This window comes from Myxine glutinosa, chromosome 9, assembly GCF_964187855.1.
Source record: "Myxine glutinosa chromosome 9, kmMyxGlut1.1, whole genome shotgun sequence".
Lineage (NCBI taxonomy): Eukaryota > Metazoa > Chordata > Myxini > Myxiniformes > Myxinidae > Myxine > Myxine glutinosa.
In genome coordinates this window covers 39835066-39856971 of record NC_136269.1, presented here as the reverse complement: position 1 = coordinate 39856971, position 21906 = coordinate 39835066, and the positions used below count along the sequence as shown (strand labels likewise).

At 44.1% G+C, this 21906-nt stretch overlaps 1 protein-coding gene across 17 annotated transcripts in view; it reads left to right on the top strand.

Moving 5' to 3' along the window:
* LOC137435466 (transcriptional repressor CTCF) overlaps positions 1 to 21906 on the top strand; it is a 167318-nt gene that overhangs the window by 135341 nt on the left and 10071 nt on the right. For 11 of the 17 annotated variants that reach the window (XM_078784285.1, XM_078784283.1, XM_078784289.1 and 8 more), the window contains 6 exons: positions 4464 to 4634; positions 5166 to 5299; positions 12061 to 12181; positions 12480 to 12629; positions 12897 to 13057; positions 21228 to 21410. In XM_078784285.1, the coding sequence (XP_078640411.1) occupies positions 4464 to 4634; positions 5166 to 5299; positions 12061 to 12181; positions 12480 to 12629; positions 12897 to 13057; positions 21228 to 21410 (920 nt within the window). The remainder of the gene's footprint in view (positions 1 to 4463; positions 4635 to 5165; positions 5300 to 12060; positions 12182 to 12479; positions 12630 to 12896; positions 13058 to 21227; positions 21411 to 21906) is intronic. The other 6 variants (XM_078784292.1, XM_078784293.1, XM_078784291.1 and 3 more) reach the window with 1 other exon arrangement.

Below are 21906 nucleotides of genomic sequence, written 5' to 3'. Positions count from 1 at the left end.
AAACTATAGCGCTGGGGGAAGGGGGGTGAATGGGGGGGGGGGAGGCTGGGGGCCTACCCCCAGAAGTTTAAAAAAAATTTATTGTCAGAAACGGCGTTTTGTGCGTTCTTGGAAGTTTCTGCAGCTCCTTGCGTTCTTCCCTGGTCCAACAGTTCAGCAGATTCGTGATGACCAATGGTGAGATAGAGGAACTGGTGAAACGACTTGCCCAGCTGTTCCTTCTGCTATAAGTTGATGAATTGTGCGTGTGTGTGTGTGCGTGCGGCATGTTTTTTGTGTAGTTCTACTGGAGCTTTCTGATATGGAATTTCTGATTTGTGTAGTTCTCACGAAATGATTGTTATGATCTCCTGAGTTAATTAGGCTAATTAACTACAAAGAATCCAGAAGCATTCCCATGTTTCTAAACGCACGCCATGTTGAGGTGTATAGAGCAGCTTAATAGGTCCTTCCATGGCATGCCATTCTCATTACTAAATAAATAACAAAAACAAATAATATTTTACAAAGCATTTATTCCAACTCAAGTACTGTAGCAGGCAGGTATGCTGCAAGGCCATGAAAGCCGATGAAAATTTGGTCCATTTGGACTAACGGGCTCACTAGTAGTTATAAAAGACCTGTGCACTCCCATAGTGTGAAATGATGGCGATGACAGACTGTGTGCTGGTCAAAGCCCGGCACCGCCATGCGCCTAGGTTGTGAAGCTCAAGGCAGGGGGTTCTCCCCACAAAGCCCGGCACCGCCATGCGCCTAGGTTGTGAAGCTCAAGGCAGGGGGTTTTCCCCACAAAGCCCGGCACCGCCATGCGCCTAGGTTGTGAAGCTCAAGGCAGGGGGTTTTCCCCACAAAGCCCGGCACCGCCATGCGCCTAGGTTGTGAAGCTCAAGGCAGGGGGTTTTCCCCACAAAGCCCGGCACCGCCATGCGCCTAGGTTGTGAAGCTCAAGGCAGGGGGTTCTCCCCACAAAGCCCGGCACCACCATGCGCCTAGGTTGTGAAGCTCAAGGCAGGGGGTTTTCCCCACAAAGCCCGGCACCGCCATGCGCCGAGGTTGTGAAGCTCAAGGCAGGGGGTTCTCCCCACAAAAGAATCAGATAGGACAGCGGAATGTGAATTATTTTATTAATCGTAAATTATGCTATTTTGGAATAGATGGCGCTTGTCTTTCTGATGAAAATGTCACACACATCATGTGGGGATATGGTGAAGTCATGGTGTATGTTCATGAGGGCCAGAGATATGCCATCCGACTTTCTCCCATGGAATTTCTTAGGTAGGTCTTCAGACGACGCAGGCAAGAAAATAAGCCTTCGGCCTCACAGGAGCCTACAGGGAGGGTGCATCCAATATGGAGTAGGACTTTGATGGATGGAAATTCGTCTCCATCTACTGCGCAGAAACAATCCATGAATGTGTTTGGAAGCGTGTTGTTTGGGCTTTCTTCTCCAAAACATCTGCCAGTCTCTAAGCTCATTTATCAGTCCTGCTGATACGCATGGCCTTAGCGTTCCATGTCGTTTTTCCAACGCAATAGTTTGATTTCGGGCTGGAATGTCGCAGGTATCGGCGATTATTACTCCCGCCAGGGAGTAATGCATTCGATCGTGTCCGTCCGTTCGTATGTGTGTTTGTGTGTTTGTGAACACGATATCTGGAAATGTTCTGAACGGATTTGGATGAAAGTTGGTGGGATGATTGCCCTTGGGATAAGGAAGAATTGATTTAGTTTTTGGCGAAGCTCAGGATATTATTCCGGATCCAGGAATTTTTTGAAGGATTTTTTACCATTGGAAGACAGGGCTCAGCAGCGGCCACCCACGGCGGGAGTATGTGCTCTACTGAGTGGCGTTCTAGTTGCAGATGGCATCAGCAGAAACAGATCACTACCTTCCCGATTTTCAGCACAGAATCGGGTGTCCATTTCCTGGCTGAGGTGGTCGAGAAATGGAATGGACATGTTTCTGAGGTGAAGAGAAATGGAATGGACATGTTTCTGAGGTGAAGAGAAATGGAATGGACATGTTTCTGAGGTGAAGAGAAATGGAATGGACATGTTTCTGAGGTGAAGAGAAATGGAATGGACATGTTTCTGAGGTGAAGAGAAATGGAATGGACATGTTTCTGAGGTGAAGAGAAATGGAATGGACATGTTTCTGAGGTGAAGAGAAATGGAATGGACATGTTTCTGAGGTGAAGAGAAATGGAATGGACATGTTTCTGAGGTGAAGAGAAATGGAATGGACATGTTTCTGAGGTGAAGAGAAATGGAATGGACATGTTTCTGAGGTGAAGAGAAATGGAATGGACATGTTTCTGAGGTGAAGAGAAATGGAATGGACATGTTTCTGAGGTGAAGAGAAATGGAATGGACATGTTTCTGAGGTGAAGAGAAATGGAATGGACATGTTTCTGAGGTGAAGAGAAATGGAATGGACATGTTTCTGAGGTGAAGAGAAATGGAATGCACATGTTTCTGAGGTGAAGAGAAATGGAATGCACATGTTTCTGAGGTGAAGAGAAATGGAATGGACATGTTTCTGAGGTGAAGAGAAATGGAATGGACATGTTTCTGAGGTGAAGAGAAATGGAATGGACATGTTTCTGAGGTGAAGAGAAATGGAATGCACATGTTTCTGAGATGAAGAGAAATGGAATGGACATGTTTCTGAGGTGAAGAGAAATGGAATGGACATGTTTCTGAGGTGAAGAGAAATGGAATGGACATGTTTCTGAGGTGAAGAGAAATGGAATGCACATGTTTCTGAGGTGAAGAGAAATGGAATGCACATGTTTCTGAGGTGAAGAGAAATGGAATGGACATGTTTCTGAGGTGAAGAGAAATGGAATGGACATGTTTCTGAGGTGAAGAGAAATGGAATGCACATGTTTCTGAGATGAAGAGAAATGGAATGGACATGTTTCTGAGGTGAAGAGCAAGGGAGCATTGGCGGCAGTGTTTGGACGATGGATTTGTCGTTTTACAACTCTCGGCATTGTGACATCACCTCCTCCAGATTCTATCATGGCCTTAGCGTGATCGAACCACACAGAGAATTCAGTTCCAGCATTTGACCGTAGTTGAGTGAGCGCGTCCTTCTTGTCGTCAGTCATAGACTATGCCTCCACCACATCCATGCTGTTGCGTTGCAGAGGGGGGGGGGGGTGCGCACCCCCTACACCCCCCCCCCCCTGGATCCGCCCCTGATGTGTAGCATCAACGGCTCAACTAATATCTAGCATGTTGCAGTGGGAGGTTAAAATCCCGCAATGTACCAAACGGTTTTCATTCCTGTGGAGACGTTCCGAATTATGGCGATATAAGGTCGCACACGCGGCTGAGCAGAATCACGAGGACCTTAAAGCTTTAAATAAACCATTCCCCAAGAAAGGACAAGCAGGGAAAATGAATTCAATAATAACTATATACATTGAAGTAAATGAAATTCGATAGAAACTAAGGCGCCTCACTCCAGTCACAATCACAGACTGAGAAAAGGGATAAAACTGGGCGACTTATCTCTTGGTGTGGCAGAGGATTGGCACAGAGATGGTGTTGAGGAGACCGGCAGGGTGATGGGACAGCAGAACGTACCACTGGCAATGGGGGGAGGACAAAGACAGCTCAAGGAACCAGGCGGGCAGGCAGGATGTCCTCCTTAAAGCTCCTCCTTCCAATTCTCATTTGTCAGAACTCCATTTCTCTTCACAAACACAGCGAGCACCACCGTTTTCTTATTTTGACTGATCTTGAACAAAGCAGAAAAGGAAAACTAAAAAGGAAATTAAATCCGTTTAAAAAGGATAGACATGGGCATATATAGTGAGGGAGAGAATGGAGTAGGGAGGTGGAGGAGAGGGGACAGAGAGGAGCGGAGTGTGGGGAAGGACGGGGAGAGAGGGGGATAGGGATGATTTGGGGGGAGAAGTTTCCTCCACGGCCCTATATTGCACCATCATTTTGTGGTCCATGAAACATTATTTAAATTGATAGATTAACTTAAACTTTTCCCGTCACTTGGGACAAGTACCCCTCCTAGTTGGATACAAGTTTGCATATTCACATTTTCCTCTTTGTGTCCATTTTTTGATTCACTTGGTTCACACCTTTTATTGTTAGCGTCTTGTCTATCCTTGTCTATGTACATATTTTTGTACCTTTTCTATACAAAATAAACCCTTAAAATTTTTAAAGGTAAGAAAACATGTTTGAGCTATCTGTATTTCGTGTGAGTTTGTCGTCAATTTTGGCCCAATTGAATGATCTTTTGGGAACAGTAAAGTGATAGAATTTATTGAATGCAGTGCAATAAGAGAACGCTTGGCCATATCCTGAGATTAAAGGTGCCGGCGCTGAGGTATGCTGTCTTCACGGAGCCTCAGACGTGATAATATTATCTGATATGAGCTGAATGTCATTATCGATTTAGTTAATGGGCTTTGAACTTTCATCGACTGTCGCAGGTGCCAAGAAGACGTTCCAGTGTGAGCTCTGTAGCTATACATGTCCACGGAGGTCTAACCTTGATCGACACATGAAGAGCCACACGGATGAGCGGCCTCATCGCTGCCACCTTTGTGACCGTGCTTTTCGCACAGTCACGCTACTCCGCAACCATGTGAATACGCATACAGGTGTGCCTTAAAACGGATCCAAACGCATTCTAGGCTTAAAATGTTTTTAATTGCTGTATTCATGATGCTCGCAAACCATGTGACATCTTACCCTCTTCTTAAACGACTGCATCTACAGCTATGGGTGATGCCTCTTTGTGGTGGTTGTACTCCCCAATGCAAGTCGTGGGCCAAATCTTCCCCATTCTTCCCTGCTGCCTGGATTCGCCAGGGCAGCATGCTCAATGTTAGAGTGCTGATTGTGCCCCATGAACCGGCCCTTTCCCTCTTGTCTCTGTCTCTTCACTCTCTATCTCTACCTCCACCTCTAGCTGCCTCTCTCTAACTTTGTCATGGCTTTGACTTTGTGAAGGCAGGGGTACACCATCCTGGATGTGGGGGATATCTGGGTCGCTCCTGGGAGATCGATCGGCTGTCTCTGTGCCACGGGATTGTTCGAGAGAACTTTCCCGGGCTAAGCAACAACAACAATTACTACTACTGCATCTCCATGTAAACATAATTTGCGTAATTATGGGTGTTATGTTACAGGCACAAAGCCACACAAATGCCCCGAGTGCGACATGGCTTTTGTGACAAGTGGAGAGTTGGTTCGGCACAGAAGATACCGCCACACGCACGAGAAACCCTTCAAGTGCTCCATGTGTGATTATGCCAGTGTGGAGGTAAATTATCTTTGCATTCAACTAAGATTCCCTCTTTCCCCCTCTTCCCCTACTCCCTCTCACTCCCCAACCAAATTTGTATGCCTAATACATATGTGGTCCCTTCCGGTGAGTTGTTACACACCATATGTTTTTAAATGGATTTCTGACAGTCAAAATTACACCTCATCGGCATGAATATAAGTTTTTCAAAAGTGAGGTACATACACTTGGAAAGTTTTTTTTTTTCAAATCTCAAACCATCCTGAACCATAATCTAGGGGGTAACAACCCTTTCCAAGTGTATAAACATTTTTTAATGTTTATACACTTGGAAAGGGTTGTTACCCCCTGGATTATGGTTCAGGATGGTTTGAGATTTGAAAAAAAAAGACAGAGCAACCAAAGATAGCATGAGTTGTCTGCAAAACCCCAGAACCAGCCTTGTGCTCCTTGAATATGTGAGCCAAAAACAAAATACCATAGGGCATGGGCTACTATAGCTGCTGGTTACCCTCCCCCCCTTACTCCCCACAAACCTCTGACACTATATTTTTCTGATGCCGCAGAGTATCCTGAACATGAAATCAACTGTTAACATTACATAAGTTGGGACAACCTTGTCATTTTGGATCAACATTTAGAGGTACCCTCAAAATGCGACCGTGGTCGATTCATGGCATACTCAATTTCCAATATTTCATACTTTAATAATTTGTGTGGTCATTATAGCAGTAATACATACAAATGAGGTACCAAATGAAGGCTTAGCTTCTGCTAGTTCTTATGAAATCAATATTATCATGTTTCAGAAATATTTAATGAGTTATTAGACCAAAAATACTGCACCCTGCATACATATCTGGCACGTCACATAAATCCTTTCCAAGTGTATAAACATTTCCAAATGATCAAATTTCTACATTTGCTTTTGTTTGAACTGCATATGTGAGACTTTATTCATCTAAGTTAAATATTAAAATTAACTATGTCCATATACCTAACATTTGATGCTGCACCTATGATTTTATGACATCGACTGACAAAGTTATGGTAACTTCAAAAATGGCACTCGTTAATAGCAGAAAGCAAAGCCACGAGCATACATTCATGGGATTCAATACATCAACATCTCAAGTACCAATTCAATATTGTATTGCTCTGTGATGTAACATATGGATATAAAGATTACAAAATATGATGCAGGGTGAAACTAGCCTGACGGAATGTGTGCACATCAACAAATGAACAAGCTACCACCAAGCAAGGTGTACTGGGTAATGTATTCAATATAATGAATGGGCACAGAGTTCATTCACTGGTGAACATTGTCAATCATGATCACTGTCAGTACTGTCTCCACCAAACTGATATGGGATATCTGGCAGTTCTTCTTCTGGCAGTTCCACTTCCGCTTCCGGTCTTGCTGGCGAGGTTTCGTTTATTTGCAGCTGTCCACGCTCTCCATCGAAATCGAAGTTAAGTAATTGTTCCCATTTGTATTTTCGTTATAACTGTATTTATTTTATGGTGTGTGTACGTATAGTGTGTCCCGAGGAAGATTCTCGGTGTAAATCTTTCATACCTGTATAGAAAATCGTGTTAATTCGTGTCGTGTCTTTTGAGGCCTTGTACAGTGTCCAACCTTGAGGCTTTGTTTTTCTCTCAGCGGTCCGTCGTTTGTGCTCCAATAACTTTCGTTCTCTGTTTTTCCCAGTCTTTTCACCCCATAGCCTACTTCTTTAAAATCTCAACTAAAAACAAAAAAAACAACATTTCCTTCTCTGTTCTTATTCGTTGTTCTCATTCGTTTATTCGTTCTTATTCGTTCGTTCGTTCTTCGACCACATGTTTCTCCCCCATTTCCCCAGATAGTTTTCACTGTTAAACTTTAAAATGTTTAAACTTTCCCCTCAAGTTCTGTATTCTGTCGTATATTATAACACCTTTTTCTTCTTCTTCTTTAAAAGGTTGCTTTCGACTTGCTCACCAAATCTATTCATCCCAAAAAAAAGTTCCATCTCTTACAGTGCCGTTTTTCTACATTCCCTAAACTCTCCTGCACTCCATCCTCCCTCCAGTGTCCTTAAACGTATTTTTGACTCGAAGGTCACAAGAAACTCATTTTGCAATAAATGTTCGTTTCCCATTAATCATACACTTTCTAAAATCCAATCTCACCCCTCCCCTCCAAATCTTCCCCATAACCCCTCCCCTCCAAATCGTCCCCATCACCCCTCCCCTCCAAATCTTCCCCATCACCCCTCCCCTCCAAATCTTCCCCATCACCCATCCCTTTCAAATCTTCCCCCTTGCCCCTCCCCTCCAAATCCTCCCCATCACACATCCCTTTCAAATCTCGCCCCTTGCCCCTTCCCTCCTAAACTCCCCCCACACCCCATCACCTCCAAGACTCCCCCTCACCCCTCCCCTCCTCGACTCCCCCCTCACCCCTCCCCTCCTCGACTCCCCCCTCACCCCTCCCCTCCAAATCTCCCCCATATCCCATCCCTTTCAAATCCCTCCCCTTGTCCCTTCCCTCCTAAACTCCCCCCTCGCCCCTCCCCTTCAAATCTCCCCACCCTCATTTCTTCTCAATTTCCCTCCTCTCACCCCTCCCCCTCAAAGCATCCTCCCCGCTTCTTCCCCCTTCCAACTCTCACCTCCATCTCCCCCAACCTTCTGCCTCACTCTTCCCCCTCCTCAAATAACACCTCATTGTGCCTCACCCAATCACCATCAAACCTTTTGTCCGCCCCATCCTTCCCTTTCTCCGAGCTATTCTGAAATCTCTGACACACCTTCAACAGCTCTCCCTACCTCTTCCAGCTCTTCCACATCTTACCCTACCCCTCCTCCCCCCTGTTCTGTATCCGATGCTCCCCGTTCCACTTCATTAACGGTATGGACCTCAAACATCCGGGGCCTTCGTTCAAACTTAACTGATCTCTCCATACAGGTTGCTTCTGACAAACCAGACGTGATCTGCTTAACAGAAACTTTCCTCCTTCATGATGTCTCTGATTCCTTAGTATCTCTCCCGGGTTACTCCCTCCTCCGGTATGATAGACCTGAGCCTCGTCCTGGAGGTGGGGTTGCTATCTTTATCAAAAACTCTCTTCCTCACTCGCCCTGCACTGCACTCTCTCCACCTCACCCCCAGGAATACCTCTGGCTACGGCTTCCCCTTCGCTCCCACCTCTTGTTCATATGTGTGTTGTACCGTCCACCAAACAGTGATGACTCCATCTACATCTTGCTGTCTGATAATATGGACCAACTTCTATCTACTCATCCCAACTCTCTCTTCCTCATATGTGGTGATTTCAATTGTCACCATGCCAGTTGGCTGGGTGTGGGTACCTCTCTCACCAGCCAAGGCTCCTCAGCAAAGGACTTCTGCGACTCACTGGGACTGACACAATCTGTCAATTTCCCGACCCGGATCTCAGTCAACGGAGTATCTTCTCTTCTGGCCTTGGTTATGACTAACTTCCCTGAAAATGTCTGCTGCTCTTCTTCTGCTCCAATCGGCTCATCTGATCATGTGCTTGTTAAAGTGGACATCTCTCTGACCATTCTCAGGGAGCCTGCTCAGCGTCGACGAGTCTGGCATTTCACTCAGGCCAACTGGCACGGTCTTCAAGCAGCCATCAATCATCTGGACTGGTGTCCCATCTCTACCGCCTCTGACATCAACTCATCCTGGGAATTCTTCCAAAGTAAATTGCTCTCTCTCATGCACAGATTTATCCCATCTCGTCTTCAGTTGTCATTCCCTTCCTCCCGTCCATGGTACACGGAATCTTGTGGTGAGGCTGTTGCCCAGAAACAACTTGCCTTCGTCTCCTGGAAAGCAAATCCAACGGAAGGAAATCTCATTTCCTTTCACAAAGCCCGAAACAAGGGTGTGTCCACCCTCAGGAGAGCCAGGAAACAATATCTCTCCGTTCTCAAGACCGAACTCTCTTATCTGTCTCCCTCTTCCAAATCCTGGTAGCGTCTGGTCAAATCTGTTTCTGGTGTTTGTTCCCCCTTCATCCCCTCCCTTACCTCAAACGGCTACACAGCTGACTCCGCACGTGAAAAAGCTGAATTCCTCAACTCTGTGTTTGCCTCTAAATCTTGTGTCCCAAACCCATCCCTCTCTGTACCCACCGTACCCAGTCGTACCCAGCTGCTCCTGGACTCAGTGTCCTTTCCTCCTGACAAGGTGGAAAAGTTTCTATCAACCCTCGACTCTGATTCTGCAACTGGACCTGACGGCATCAGCCCATGGGTCCGAAAATCCTGTTCTTCCGCTCTTTCACTCCCTCTCTCTGTTCTCTTCACCCTCTCTTTTGCTCAAGGTCAACTGCCATCTGCTTGGAAATCAGCCAACATCACCGCTTTACACAAAAAAGGTGCAAAAACAGATCCTAGCATCTACAGACCAATCAGCCTTCTCCCAATTATCAGCAAAGTCATGGAATCCATCATTGCTTCGGATATGAAATCTTTCCTCTTCTCCAATGGCTTGATCTCTGATCATCAATTTGGTTTCAGACCAGGTCACTCTACTCTGGACATGCTGCTTCTGCTGTCTCAACAATGGATGGAGGTCCTCAATGCCAAACAGGAAATTAGAGCTTTTTCCCTCGACATATCACGTGCCTTCGATACGGTCTGGCACCCCGCTCTGCTCACCAAACGCTCCTCCTTTGGTATCCATGGAAATCTCCACGCATGGCTGGCGGACTTCCTCTCTAGTCGTAGTCAACGTGTGGCCCTGAATGGGTTTGTCTCATCTCCTCTTCCTGTTCAGGCTGGAGTTCCCCAAGGCAGTGTTCTGGGCCCTGTGCTTTTTCTGGTCTTCATCAATGTTCTCTCTGACTCTTGAAAATCCTCTCTATCTCTTTGCTGATGACTCCACTCTCTGCCGCTCCATTCCTCATCCCTCAGATCGGCAATCTGCAGCCTCCTCACTCTCTGCAGACCTGGACAAAATCACAGACTGGGCAAACAAGTGGAACATGTCTTTCAATCCTGACAAATCTCACACTCTTACTACGTCTCTCCGAAAAGACCGACTGGACAACCCTCCCATCTACTTTCTGAATAATCCTCTCCAAGAAGTTCTGTCACTCAAGCTTTTGGGTCTCACTATCTGCCATGATCTTTCCTGGGAAAACCACATTTCCAAGCTGGCCTCCAAAGCCAGTCGCCGACTGGGCATCCTCCGTCGTGCGAAGTCCTTCCTTGGCACACCTGAGCTCCTCACCACATACAAGGCTTTCATCTGCAGCTCAATGGAGTACTGCTCTCCCCTCTGGGCTGGTGCTCCTGCCTCACACCTAGCTCGTCTTCACGCTGTTGAAACCAAAGCGTTCAGAATCATTGGAATCTCCCGCGATGACGCTATCTCCGAGGGCCTTTCACTTACTCACCGCAGGCAGGTTGGTGGTCTTTCCGTCTTCTACCAACTCCTCTCCGGCCTTGCTCCCCCAGCTCTCTCTGGGCTCTGTCCCCTGTCCCCCAAATATTCCTACAGGTCGCACAAGATCTGCCTGCAACCCTCTTATGGTTAAACTGGCAAAATCAAGACTCTCTGCTCACCTTCACTCCTTCATTCCTCTTTTCTCCTGCCTCTGGAACAAACTCACTCACTCTCTTCAATCCCACTCCTCCCTCCAGGTCTTTAAAACGGATGTTCACCACCATCTATTATCTTCCCCAATCCAAAACCTTGATCTTTTCTACCCCCGCTAATTTCACCCCAAATCCACTTTTTTGAGGTGCCGACTTCTTTGCTGGAAGTCCTTGGTGTCCTTGCGTTTTATGCCTATCCTGCCTCCCCCCAGGCCCTCTCCCTCCCACACATCTCCCGATGTCCCTGCTCTCAAATGTTGTGTTTGTGTGCTTCCTCCCCTTCTCTCCTCATCTTGTCGACCGCTCCCCTTTTTATATACTTTGTTTGCTTGTTTGTTTGATTTGTTTGTTTGATAAATGTTAGCTCTTTCACGAGCCTCGACTCTGTATACAAAAAAAAAAGAAGTTCTTCATCCGAGTCATCTGAGTCCACATTGTCAAACTCGTGGTACATCGACGATACCGATGAGCTGTTGTGGCAGAACATTTCCTACATACCATAGTGGCTCTAGCTTGCCATCTCCCGACTCCCATCCATGGCCCACCATTACATCTAGAATATCTGGTTTAGCGATATGGGCTCTCTTACAGCTTCCAATCTAATAGTTCACCTGCTGTATGTGCTGCGCTAGACTACTTCTATATCGTGGTAATGTTCTCAGATCCACATTCTTTGAAAGGTTGAGTTGGTCTTCCTTGGCACATAGCTCTTTATGCAGACGTGTCACGGTTCATTGACCTTGTGTAAGTACTCGAGAGCGACCATAGATGGCAGTTCATCATGTAGGTCTTCTTCCACATCCCACGTTTCTCTCCAACCTGGACAGTACAGCTGAAAACTTTGGGATTTGCTGTCACAATTTTCATGGGCTTGATCCTTCCTTGTCCCTTGAAGGCACTGGTTGTGTTACATGTCTTTGACCAGGCCTGGATCTAAAGTTGTGCGCCATGTAAGCACCGGCTTATTAACGTTCATCCGAGGAGCAGTGCACAAATTGATGAAACACCGGGATGCTGAGTTGGGATGAGCCAGTTTATGGCTGGCTCGGGATTCAAACCCAGGCTGAAATTCAGGCAGGTAATTCCATGCAAAGCCAAAGCAGCTTTGTGATGACCGCACAACATCTGAACTTTTCTGTCATTTTACCATGCAGGTCAGCAAGTTAAAAAGACATATCCGATCTCACACCGGAGAGCGTCCATTTCAGTGTGGCCTTTGCAGCTATGCCAGCCGTGATACGTACAAGCTGAAACGGCATATGCGTACACACTCGGGTGAGTAACAGAATGCTCCAGACGGCATTTTAAAAATTATTATATGAAACATATTTCGGACAGTATTCGCCGACAATTGAATACTTTATTCTGTGTAATTTTAGGTTTGTGTTTCAAAGTTTTTTTCCCTTGCTACTTTGCCAATTTATTTGGCATGCCATATTCTTAATTTTAAGAGCCCTCAAAGGAATAGAGAGCATAGTTATTTTGTCTGGTAAAAAAACATCATTTGCATCAACAGGAAGATTGAACATTTTCTTACATTTCCTCATGATATCCTTTTCTCTTTGTGTGTTAGGGGAAAAGCCTTATGAATGCCATATATGTAATGCACGCTTCACCCAGAGCGGCACCATGAAGATGCATGTTCTGCAAAAGCACACCGAGAATGTGCCAAAGTACCACTGCCCCCATTGCGACGCCGTCATTGCCCGCAAGAGTGACCTTGGTGTGTTTGTTTGCCATAAGAAGTAAGGTTGGATGGTAGGGTGGGGGGTGTAAAGGGGGGCTCACTACATTGCAGAGGTTTGTGTGTGTGGGACTGTGCCCTCAAACTTGTGCCTTGAAGTGGATGGATCTTTCTTCTCGGAGACAAATATTCAAGGAAGGCTCAAGTACTAGTAATTAGCGCTTTTTTGACATGATTACAAGTTGCTATTCTTCACTTAATTGAGGGTCCTCATCATGTCGTATGTTTTGCTGCTCTCTCCTCCAGGTGTCCACCTGCGTAAGCAACACTCAATTGTGGAGCGTGAATTGAAGTGCCGCTACTGTGACCTGATATTCCATGAACGCTATGCTCTCATGCAGCACCAGCGCTCACACAAAAATGAGAAGCGATTCAAATGTGATTGCTGTGAATACTCCTGCAAGCAGGTGTCTTTATTGCTCAATCTTCCTGCCGTATCATAGTTTCCATTGTATTACTTTTGTAATATTTATAGATTGTGCCTGTAGCTATGGAACTGTTGTAGTTGTTGTTGGTTACTTTCTCTTGCGTTTATTATTTATAAGTTAGGTCAACCAATTTATTTAGACTTTAGCACATGACTATCCACAAGCAGGCACAGTCCAGGCTCTGCCCCTCTTCTGACCGAGGGAGTTACTCACCACCACCTGAACCAATGTGAGATGAGGGTTGGGCCTAAGTCATGTGACGTACGATGCTTGTTCGCCGAAACCGCTACTTCATGGTTTTTCCATCAATTTGATTAGGGATCGAAGGTTTTATTGCGACATTGGTCTTCGACGTGTGAAAATAATGTATTACAGCAAATGTCGGGGAAATTGGCTCAAGGGACTGGAAACCTATAAGGAACAAACAAACAGACTCACTCTTGTATATATACAGTATATGTGAACAGGCTTATACACTTGCCTTTGGGACAGTGGTAATAGCCTGGAAGGTCATATTGGATTTGGGGCTCGGCCTTTGTTTTATCACGACTTTAAAGGTAGCACAGTCAGGGCTCAGGTGACGTGAAAGGCCCACCGAAAAACAACAGGGACCCCTCCCAGGGAAAAAGGGCACCACTTCGTGTAAGATTTCCGTGGGGTGCAGGCAACGCGAAATGACAACTGGAAAACTCTCGGGACCCTTCCCAGGGGAAACGGCCCTCGGTCCGTGAACTGTTTCTGCTGACCATACCTGCGATCATTGTGAAAATTTGATCTTTCTGGAAATTTGAGCCCCGATTGATCAGTTCTGTTACCTCGACTGACTAATCTGACTGGTTGCAAACTACACAGAGCTCTGTCTTTTGCAATCACTCTTTGAGGCAGTATCTAAAATTCAATCCTTAATAATCAGTTGTTTTTTTTCATTGAAGGATGTGAAAAAAATGAGTGGAGTACTTGTGTACACGAGGAAGTTCAAGTGTTGCTAAATAGTGACACAAACTCTTACTTTTTATTTTGGATTAAAAAATTAAACTCACAAGATTGTACCACATCTAATACTGAAACAGATATTGATGGTTTTTATTCAAATGAATTAGATTGAACTTTCCCAGAGCTGATAAAGAAAAACGGTGGTGGTGGTGTCAAGCCAAGCATAGTTGATGATGGTAGTCTTAAATAGCTGACAGCTCCCTTTGGGCATGTGCCCATTTGTAGTTGAAACTGATGCGAGACACAGAAGTTTCCACATTAATTGCAGATTAGGGTGCCAATGATGACTTGAACTGAGCACTTCCATTGATCACGCTTGACCTCCGTGGTGTACATCCTTTCCTCTTCAAATCATTTTACAACAGTGGACAAGAAAAAAATTTGGACGTCCTAGTTGTGGCCATTAGTGCCGCAGCGCAGCTCCGATTGAAGAGCATTGGTGCTGTAATACTTGATGGTGTTGAAAATAGTGAACGGCTCAGAAACTACAACATCGGCCGCAATTGTTCCTTGCAATTACTTGTGCATCTGGCGGAATATTTGGATGAACTTGGTGGGCTAGAAATTTTGTGAGGACTTCCTGTTTATGCTCGTGCCAAAGGCTTTTGTCAAGAAGTTGAAGATGGCAAACGGGGTCACGTACTGTTTATGCCACTTGTCCTGAATCTGTCTCACTTTGAACACTTTGCCTATAGTTCCGCGCTTCAAGCTAAACCTGCGAATGTCCTTGCATTTCACGTTAAAGTACACTGATGTCTTCTAATGTCCGTGTCCTGCATGTGGTTTATGTGCAAGTTCTGCAATGAGCCGTATATGAAAGCAAATTTTGGGTGAATCCAAAATGTAATGTTTTTGTCCAAAATGTTTTTAGTTGAATCCCATCTTGTTGAAAAGCAAGGCAAGATTAGCTAGCACTCTACCATGAACTAGCCTGTCTTTTCTTTCTTATTTTTTCATGCATGTTCCATGATTGTGCAATTATTCTTGCAAATGGCAAATAAGAAAACTTTTTGTTCCATTTTTTGCTTGTAAAGATACCTACTTGGACACATTTTCTGTGGCACCTTCAGAAATCTAGCTTTTCCAATGAAGCTCTGGAAATCTCAAAATTGCTATGGATTATGGGTATATTATGCTTAACCTTTTTGTCCCCCGTCGCACCGCTGAGCGAAAGGGGGACTATGGTTTTCCCGTCCGTGCGTGCGTAAGCGAAGGACCGAATTCTAATTTGGTGTGTGGGTGTGTCCAGGCATAAGGAAGAACGCTATTGAAAATTGGGTCGCCACGTCAAAATCCAAGATGGCCGCCACCATATATATGTCTGAACCTTGTGAGCGAAATATCTTGAAAAATAAACCAACTACTCTCTTCTAATCTGGTGCGCGACTGTATCTACGCATAAGGAAGAACGCAATTGAAAATTGGGTCGCCACGTCAAAATCCAAGATGGCCACCGCCATGTATGTCTGAACCTTGTGAGCAGAATATCTTGAAAAATAAACGAACTACTAACTTCTAATCTGGTGTGTGGGTATGTCTCCAAATCACTCGCAAATCTTATCGACTCTTCCATGTTTTCTGCGTCTTCCACTTTGTCAACTCACATCACTTCACGGACGGGGGACCTAAGCGTAACACTTGTTTGATTTGTGTACATTGTGCAATACTACCCACACTAGTTTTATTTTTTTTCTTTGCAAGATCGCGGCTCATGGAAGAGTGGAATGGCGTAGGGTATGGACTAGCATTGAGGTAGTGAGGCAACAGTTGCACACAATAAAGAAGGCAATGAACGAACAGGAAAAGTGGAGAGGATGGGAGGAAACGCACTGAACTGCATGTAAAAGGGTTTGGCGAGGCAGGGTCAATGGGGGATTTTTTAAAAATATGATTTTTGGTAGGAATGTGAGATGAGAAGATGGTGGTGCACCACCTGCTTTGATGCCCTGGAGGGAAGGGTGGATTACAACAGCTCCAGTGAAGTGGACGGACCTGAAGTTATGCGCTCGTTGACGCTGAGGCGTACAGTCAGCCTGGATGTTGGGAGTTTAACCACAAGGGGTTATTGGAAGAAACCTCCTGGAATTTTTATCGTCGCCAGAAGCATTACGTTTTCAGGTTGTCCATCCGGCTGTCCATCCGTCCTTGGTAGCTTTTCGTTACCGCGATAACTTGAGAACGGCTGAATGGATCTTGATCAAACTTGGTGGAGGTATGTATGATGAGGTAAAGATGAACTGATTAGATTTTGGGGTCAAAGGTCATGTCAGATAAAAATGTGATAACTTGAGAACAGCTGAATGGATTTAAATCAAACTTGGTATAAGTATTATGATAACAACAACAACACAACATGCATTTTAAGGCCATTTTCCCTGCTAGAGTGGGGGTTAGCCTTGCGGTCCCCATGACAATCTTCTCCATTTTGCCCTATTTTCTGCATCTCTCCTTGGTAACCCCCGTGCCCGCATTTCTTCTTCCACCATCTTTAGCCAAGTCTTTCTCGGTCTTCCTCGTCCTCTACTTCCTTCTACATTCATTTCAATCACTCTTCTCAACCAGTCACTTTCATCCTTCCTCAACACATGACCAAACCATCTCAACCTGTTCCTCTTCACAGCATCAATCACATGCTCTATCCCCATCATCTTGCGCAATTCATCATTTGTCTTCCTCTCTCTCAACGATACTCCATACATCCACTGAACCATTCGCGTTTCCACCCTTTCCAGCCTTCGTTGCTGCTCTACGTTCATTACCCATGTCTCGCTCCCATAAATCATAACACTTCTCACACATGCAGCATACACCTTTCCCTTCAGCTTCAATGACACTCCCCTCCTCATCAGCACGCCACTCAGTTCCCGAAACTTCTTCCATGCACATCTCACTCTAGCAACCGTTGCCGAGTCTGATCCATGGTACAAGTATTATGATGATGTAATAATATTGGCGGAGGCACATCGGTCGACGTTGTGATGTCGAAGAGTGTCCTTCTAGTTTTGGAGTTGTTATGGTGGGGACGGGTGATGGGGGCGAGGGTTCAGAAGGCTGAGAGTGATCTATACCGGAGGGATGGTGATTTTTTTTTCTTCCTCATTTGATCCTTTTTTTCTTTTCTTTTTTTACAGATTTTGATTCTATCCATATCGTCTACTTTTGTCTTTTTTTTTTATTAGTGTAAATATTACAAAAACATTTTAATGAAAGAGACAAGCACCGAAGCTTGCTCGCATCTATTGCGATGGAATTGTCAGATTGTTTTTTGTTGTTTTTTTCTCTCACCCAAACGTGTTCCCAAACTTTAATTGGCTGTGCACGGCAAGTTCAGTGATGAAAAACTAAATAAGGTATACATCACCTTGTACCAGAAAATGTTTTTGTTCCTAAAGTTGGTTTAAATTCCATGGAAAGTCAGTTTGATTTGGTTTGTTTGAAGCGAGGTTTGCTAATTATCGACTTCAAAAGGAAGAGGGAGGCCTGTCTGAAATGTTTTCAGATCTTCGCATACCTTTATACACCACAGTTTGTAGCGTTGTTTTCAGCCAATATAAACGTCCACTATTGGTACTACCACAGTTGCTGTGTACATTAATGGTGTTGGATCCCGCCGAACAGTAAAGTAAAGCTAGTAAAGTAAAGAGCAGGTACGACTTCCAAAGGAAATCTTTTTTAAGTCTTCCATGAGCCTTGAAATATGTAAATGACTAGTGTGTTAAATGATTTGATGATGTCGAGGTTGAACATTCATTTTGAATGATAAAATTTGATTTCAATGCATGAATCATTTTTATTACCCTGCACTCGCGGAGCGAAGATCAGGGTTAAGCGATCGGTTCTGTGCGTGCGTACGTGTGGCATACGTGCGTGCATGTTTGTATTTTTAAAATGCATTTTCTCAGGAACCGTTGGTCCAATTGACACGAAATTTTACCATAGAAGCGCCTCTGCCTGTAGAATTTTTTAATTCATAATTATGACGTCATAGGTCACGTGGTACGGATGCCATCTTGGAAAAACGTTAAACCTCTATATCTCCGAATATGCGCAGTGGAGAAAATTTAAACATGGCACATTGTCAGGTACTCCCCATGAGGAATAAGATATATTCATGATGATGTCATCAGTGCCTTCATTATGTTGTCATAATTCAACAAGTACAACGCTTGATCTGATGAGCATGAAAAACTAGAGCAAATTGACTGTTGCCAATATGCCTCCGCATAGTCCCACAACGGGTAGATGCCCTCGTTCACTGTCCGAAAAATAAACAGGTTTGATTTAAATCTCTTCAGCTGTTGTTTTCAAGTATCACATTTTCACCAGCCATGACCGGTTTCACATTGATAGGTGAAGCAGTTTCAGAGAACGGATTTTTTTAAATTATCAGCTTTCAGGGCTAATATGGCTGCCACACCACGTGACATATGACCTTTAAAAATGTACACTCTGCATATGTATGGGTAGGGGATCACGTTTGTGAAGTTTCGTGTTGATCAGATAAGGTTCATTTTTCTATCCAAGATGGCTGCCAAACCACGTGACCTGCGACATCATCATTTTCAAACTATATGCAACAGTGGTGTTAGATGATATTTGTAAAATTTTGCATCAATAGGGTAAGCGGTTTCAGAGATATAATTATTTAATATTTTCCTTCAATCCAATATGGCTGCCACACCATGTGACCAATGATGTTTTCGTGATCATCTTTTAATCGCCATGCCCAGTCAATGACACACGTAAAGTTTCGAGCCAATTGATTTGGTGGTTTGGGAGAAGATAGTTTTTTAAGGTTTTAGGTTAAATCCAACATGGATGCCAAACAATGTGACCTATGATGTAATAAATTTAATATTTCAATACAAATGGGTCATAGATCATGTGCATGCAATTTCAGATTTTTTGGATAAGGAATTTGATTAAAATATTTTTGGCTGGTATATCACATCACCTATGATGTCATCATGCTTTTGTTCCTCCTTTGGAGTACTGTGCTTGACAATGTGCCAAGTTTCCAATTTTTCCATTCAGCGGTTTTTGAGAATTTTTTCATTTATTTGTGTTTAATCCAAGATGGTTGCCATACCACGTGACCTATGACGTCACAATGATCATAAATACATTCTACATGGAACCATCTTCAGAGGCCATGTTTTCCCCTTTTTTGAAGCAATGTTTTATGGCCGGATGCCCTTCCTGCCGCCAACCCTGTTAGTCGCCTCTTGAGACACACAGGGAATTACCAGTGAACTGGTACTCAATTTGCCGACCTCGGAAGGATGACAGGCTGAGTAAATACATTCTACATGGGACAACCCAAAAACAATGCCTCCGGCCACCTTCGGGGGCGGAGGCATTGCATTAAAAAAATTCAACTGTTAGTCCGATCGACACAAAATTTTGACCATAGGAGCGCCTCGTCCTGTATAACTTTTTAACTCAACTGGACTACCGTCCAGTTGAGTTCATCACATACTGAACCCTCCGGCGTCCGTTGTCGTCGTCGTCGTCTGTCGTCCGTTGTCGTCGTCGTCGTCTGTCGTCCGTTAACTTTTCGACGTTAACACTCCAGCGTCCACAAATATCAACCGATTCTGATGAAACTTGACAGGCAGCATCCTTACCCCAAGGACCAGGTTGGTATTACATTTCAGCCTGATCCGTTGAAAAATGGCGGACGTAGGCGACCATTTTGTTTTTGGTCATGAAAACTACGTTAACACTCTAGCGTCCACAAATATTAACAGATTTTGATCAAACTTAGAATGTTTAACCCTTACCACACAAGGTAGGTTGCTATTGCATTCCAACCCGATCCATCACAATATGGCCGCCATAGGCCGCCATATTGTTTTCAGCTCCGAAACGACGTTAAGACTAAAAACGTCCACAAATATTCATGGATTTTGATCAAACTTGGTGTGTGAGACTCTTACCACACAAGGTAGGTTGCTATCTTAAGTCAAATCTAGTACAGACAACTGACCTACTTTAAAGTTGTCCAGTCAGTTCAGTTGAGTTCTGCTTCCCTGGGAGCTCTAGTTAAATGATAATTATGACATCATAAGTCACGTGGTACAGGTGCCATCTTGGAAAAATCGAAAAATGTTGCACCTCTATATCTCCGAAAACGCTCCATGGAAAAAATTGAAACATGGTGCATTGTCAAGTACTCCGCATGGGGAATAAGATATCTTAATGATGATGTCATCGGTACCTTAATTATGACGTCATAAAAGTACAACGCTTGATCCGATCAGTATGAATTTTGTTTTTCTCTGCAACTGTTGGTCTGATGGATACAAAATTTCACCATAGGAGCACCTACTCCTGTGGAATATTTTAATGAGAATTATGACGTCTTAGGTGACGTGGTACAGGCGCCATCCTGGAAAAACTGAAAAGCGTTGCACCTCTATCTCCAAAACCGCCCGATGGAAAAATTGAAACGTGGTTCATTGTGAAGAACTCCACATGGGGAATGTGTTGTTAACGATGATGTCATTGGTGCCTTAATTATGGTGTCATAATTCGACAGGGACAATGATCAGTCTGTCTGATCAGTTTGAAATTTCTTGAGCGTGATCTGCACAACAATTACATCAGAGAATATAAATTTATGACGTCATCGCTGACGTGGTCTGGCAGCCATATTGGATCAAAGAAAAAACCTTTCAAAAACAGAAAAGTTGGCTCGCACCAAGTTGACTGTGCGGGGTAAGTATTCTATGAACACCATCTAGTTTTACTCGTGATGGAGGTTTTACAAGCCGTTATATTTATGCAGTACTTTTCAAAAAGCAGCCCCAAAACATCCCTATAACCTCAGAGTGCACAGGATAGACAAATACATGCATATTGCGAGTTCAGAATAAAGACGTGACCAAGTGCGCTTCCAACATGTTACATGTTGATAAACGGCACACTTGTGGCTTTGCAGTGCAACCATGAAAGCTAGTTGAGCATCATCCCTTATTTTATAAACTTTTTATTTATTAAAAAATAATTGCACCAACTTTTTATTAACCTTGGTCGTTAAACAATTTCAAGCAGGTTTTCTTGTGTAAATGCAGCGAGGCAATTTTTTTTAGCGATTCGACCAATTTTTTTTAATTTATTTTAAATTTATATTTGTTGCTTTCGTGGCATCTAGGAGAGGCACATGGTAATGCACAAACGTGTGCACACTGGAGAGAAGCCCTTTGCCTGCATGCTTTGTGACAAGACCTTTCGACAGAAGCAGCTGCTTGACTTCCACTTCAAGCGTTACCATGACCCCAACTTCATCCCCACCACGTATGAGTGTGAGAAATGTCACAAGGCCTTCACCCGCAGGGTAATGAAAACCCTTTACCCTATGCAGGAATCCAGCATAATTTAACTCGTATTGTTTCTTTTTTTTTCTTCTTTTTTTTCTTTAGTCACATTATCTATTATTATATACATAATTCAAGGCTCATAAAAAGCTTATTTTTGTTTATACACAGTTTAAACCTCAAGGGGCAGGGTAGTGGCAGGGAGCTTGTACAGATAATAATGCAAACCTTAAGAGACCATTGTACTTTTGCTTGAACAACAAGGGTAAGAGACGAAAGACAATTACAGTGTTTGAGATTTGAGTCCACAGCGTCACAAGAATGAAGTTCAAATAACAATACTAAGCTGGCATATATTTGTATACGTGATTGAGGCTCCTGGGAGATCGAAAGCAGAATGGATGGGAACAAAATGGAAAGGGGGAAACACCAACAGCAGAGTGAGAGTGAGATCAAAGTGAGGGGGAGAAAGACACATGGGGGTTAACAATCTACACAAGCTGAATGAAACACAGC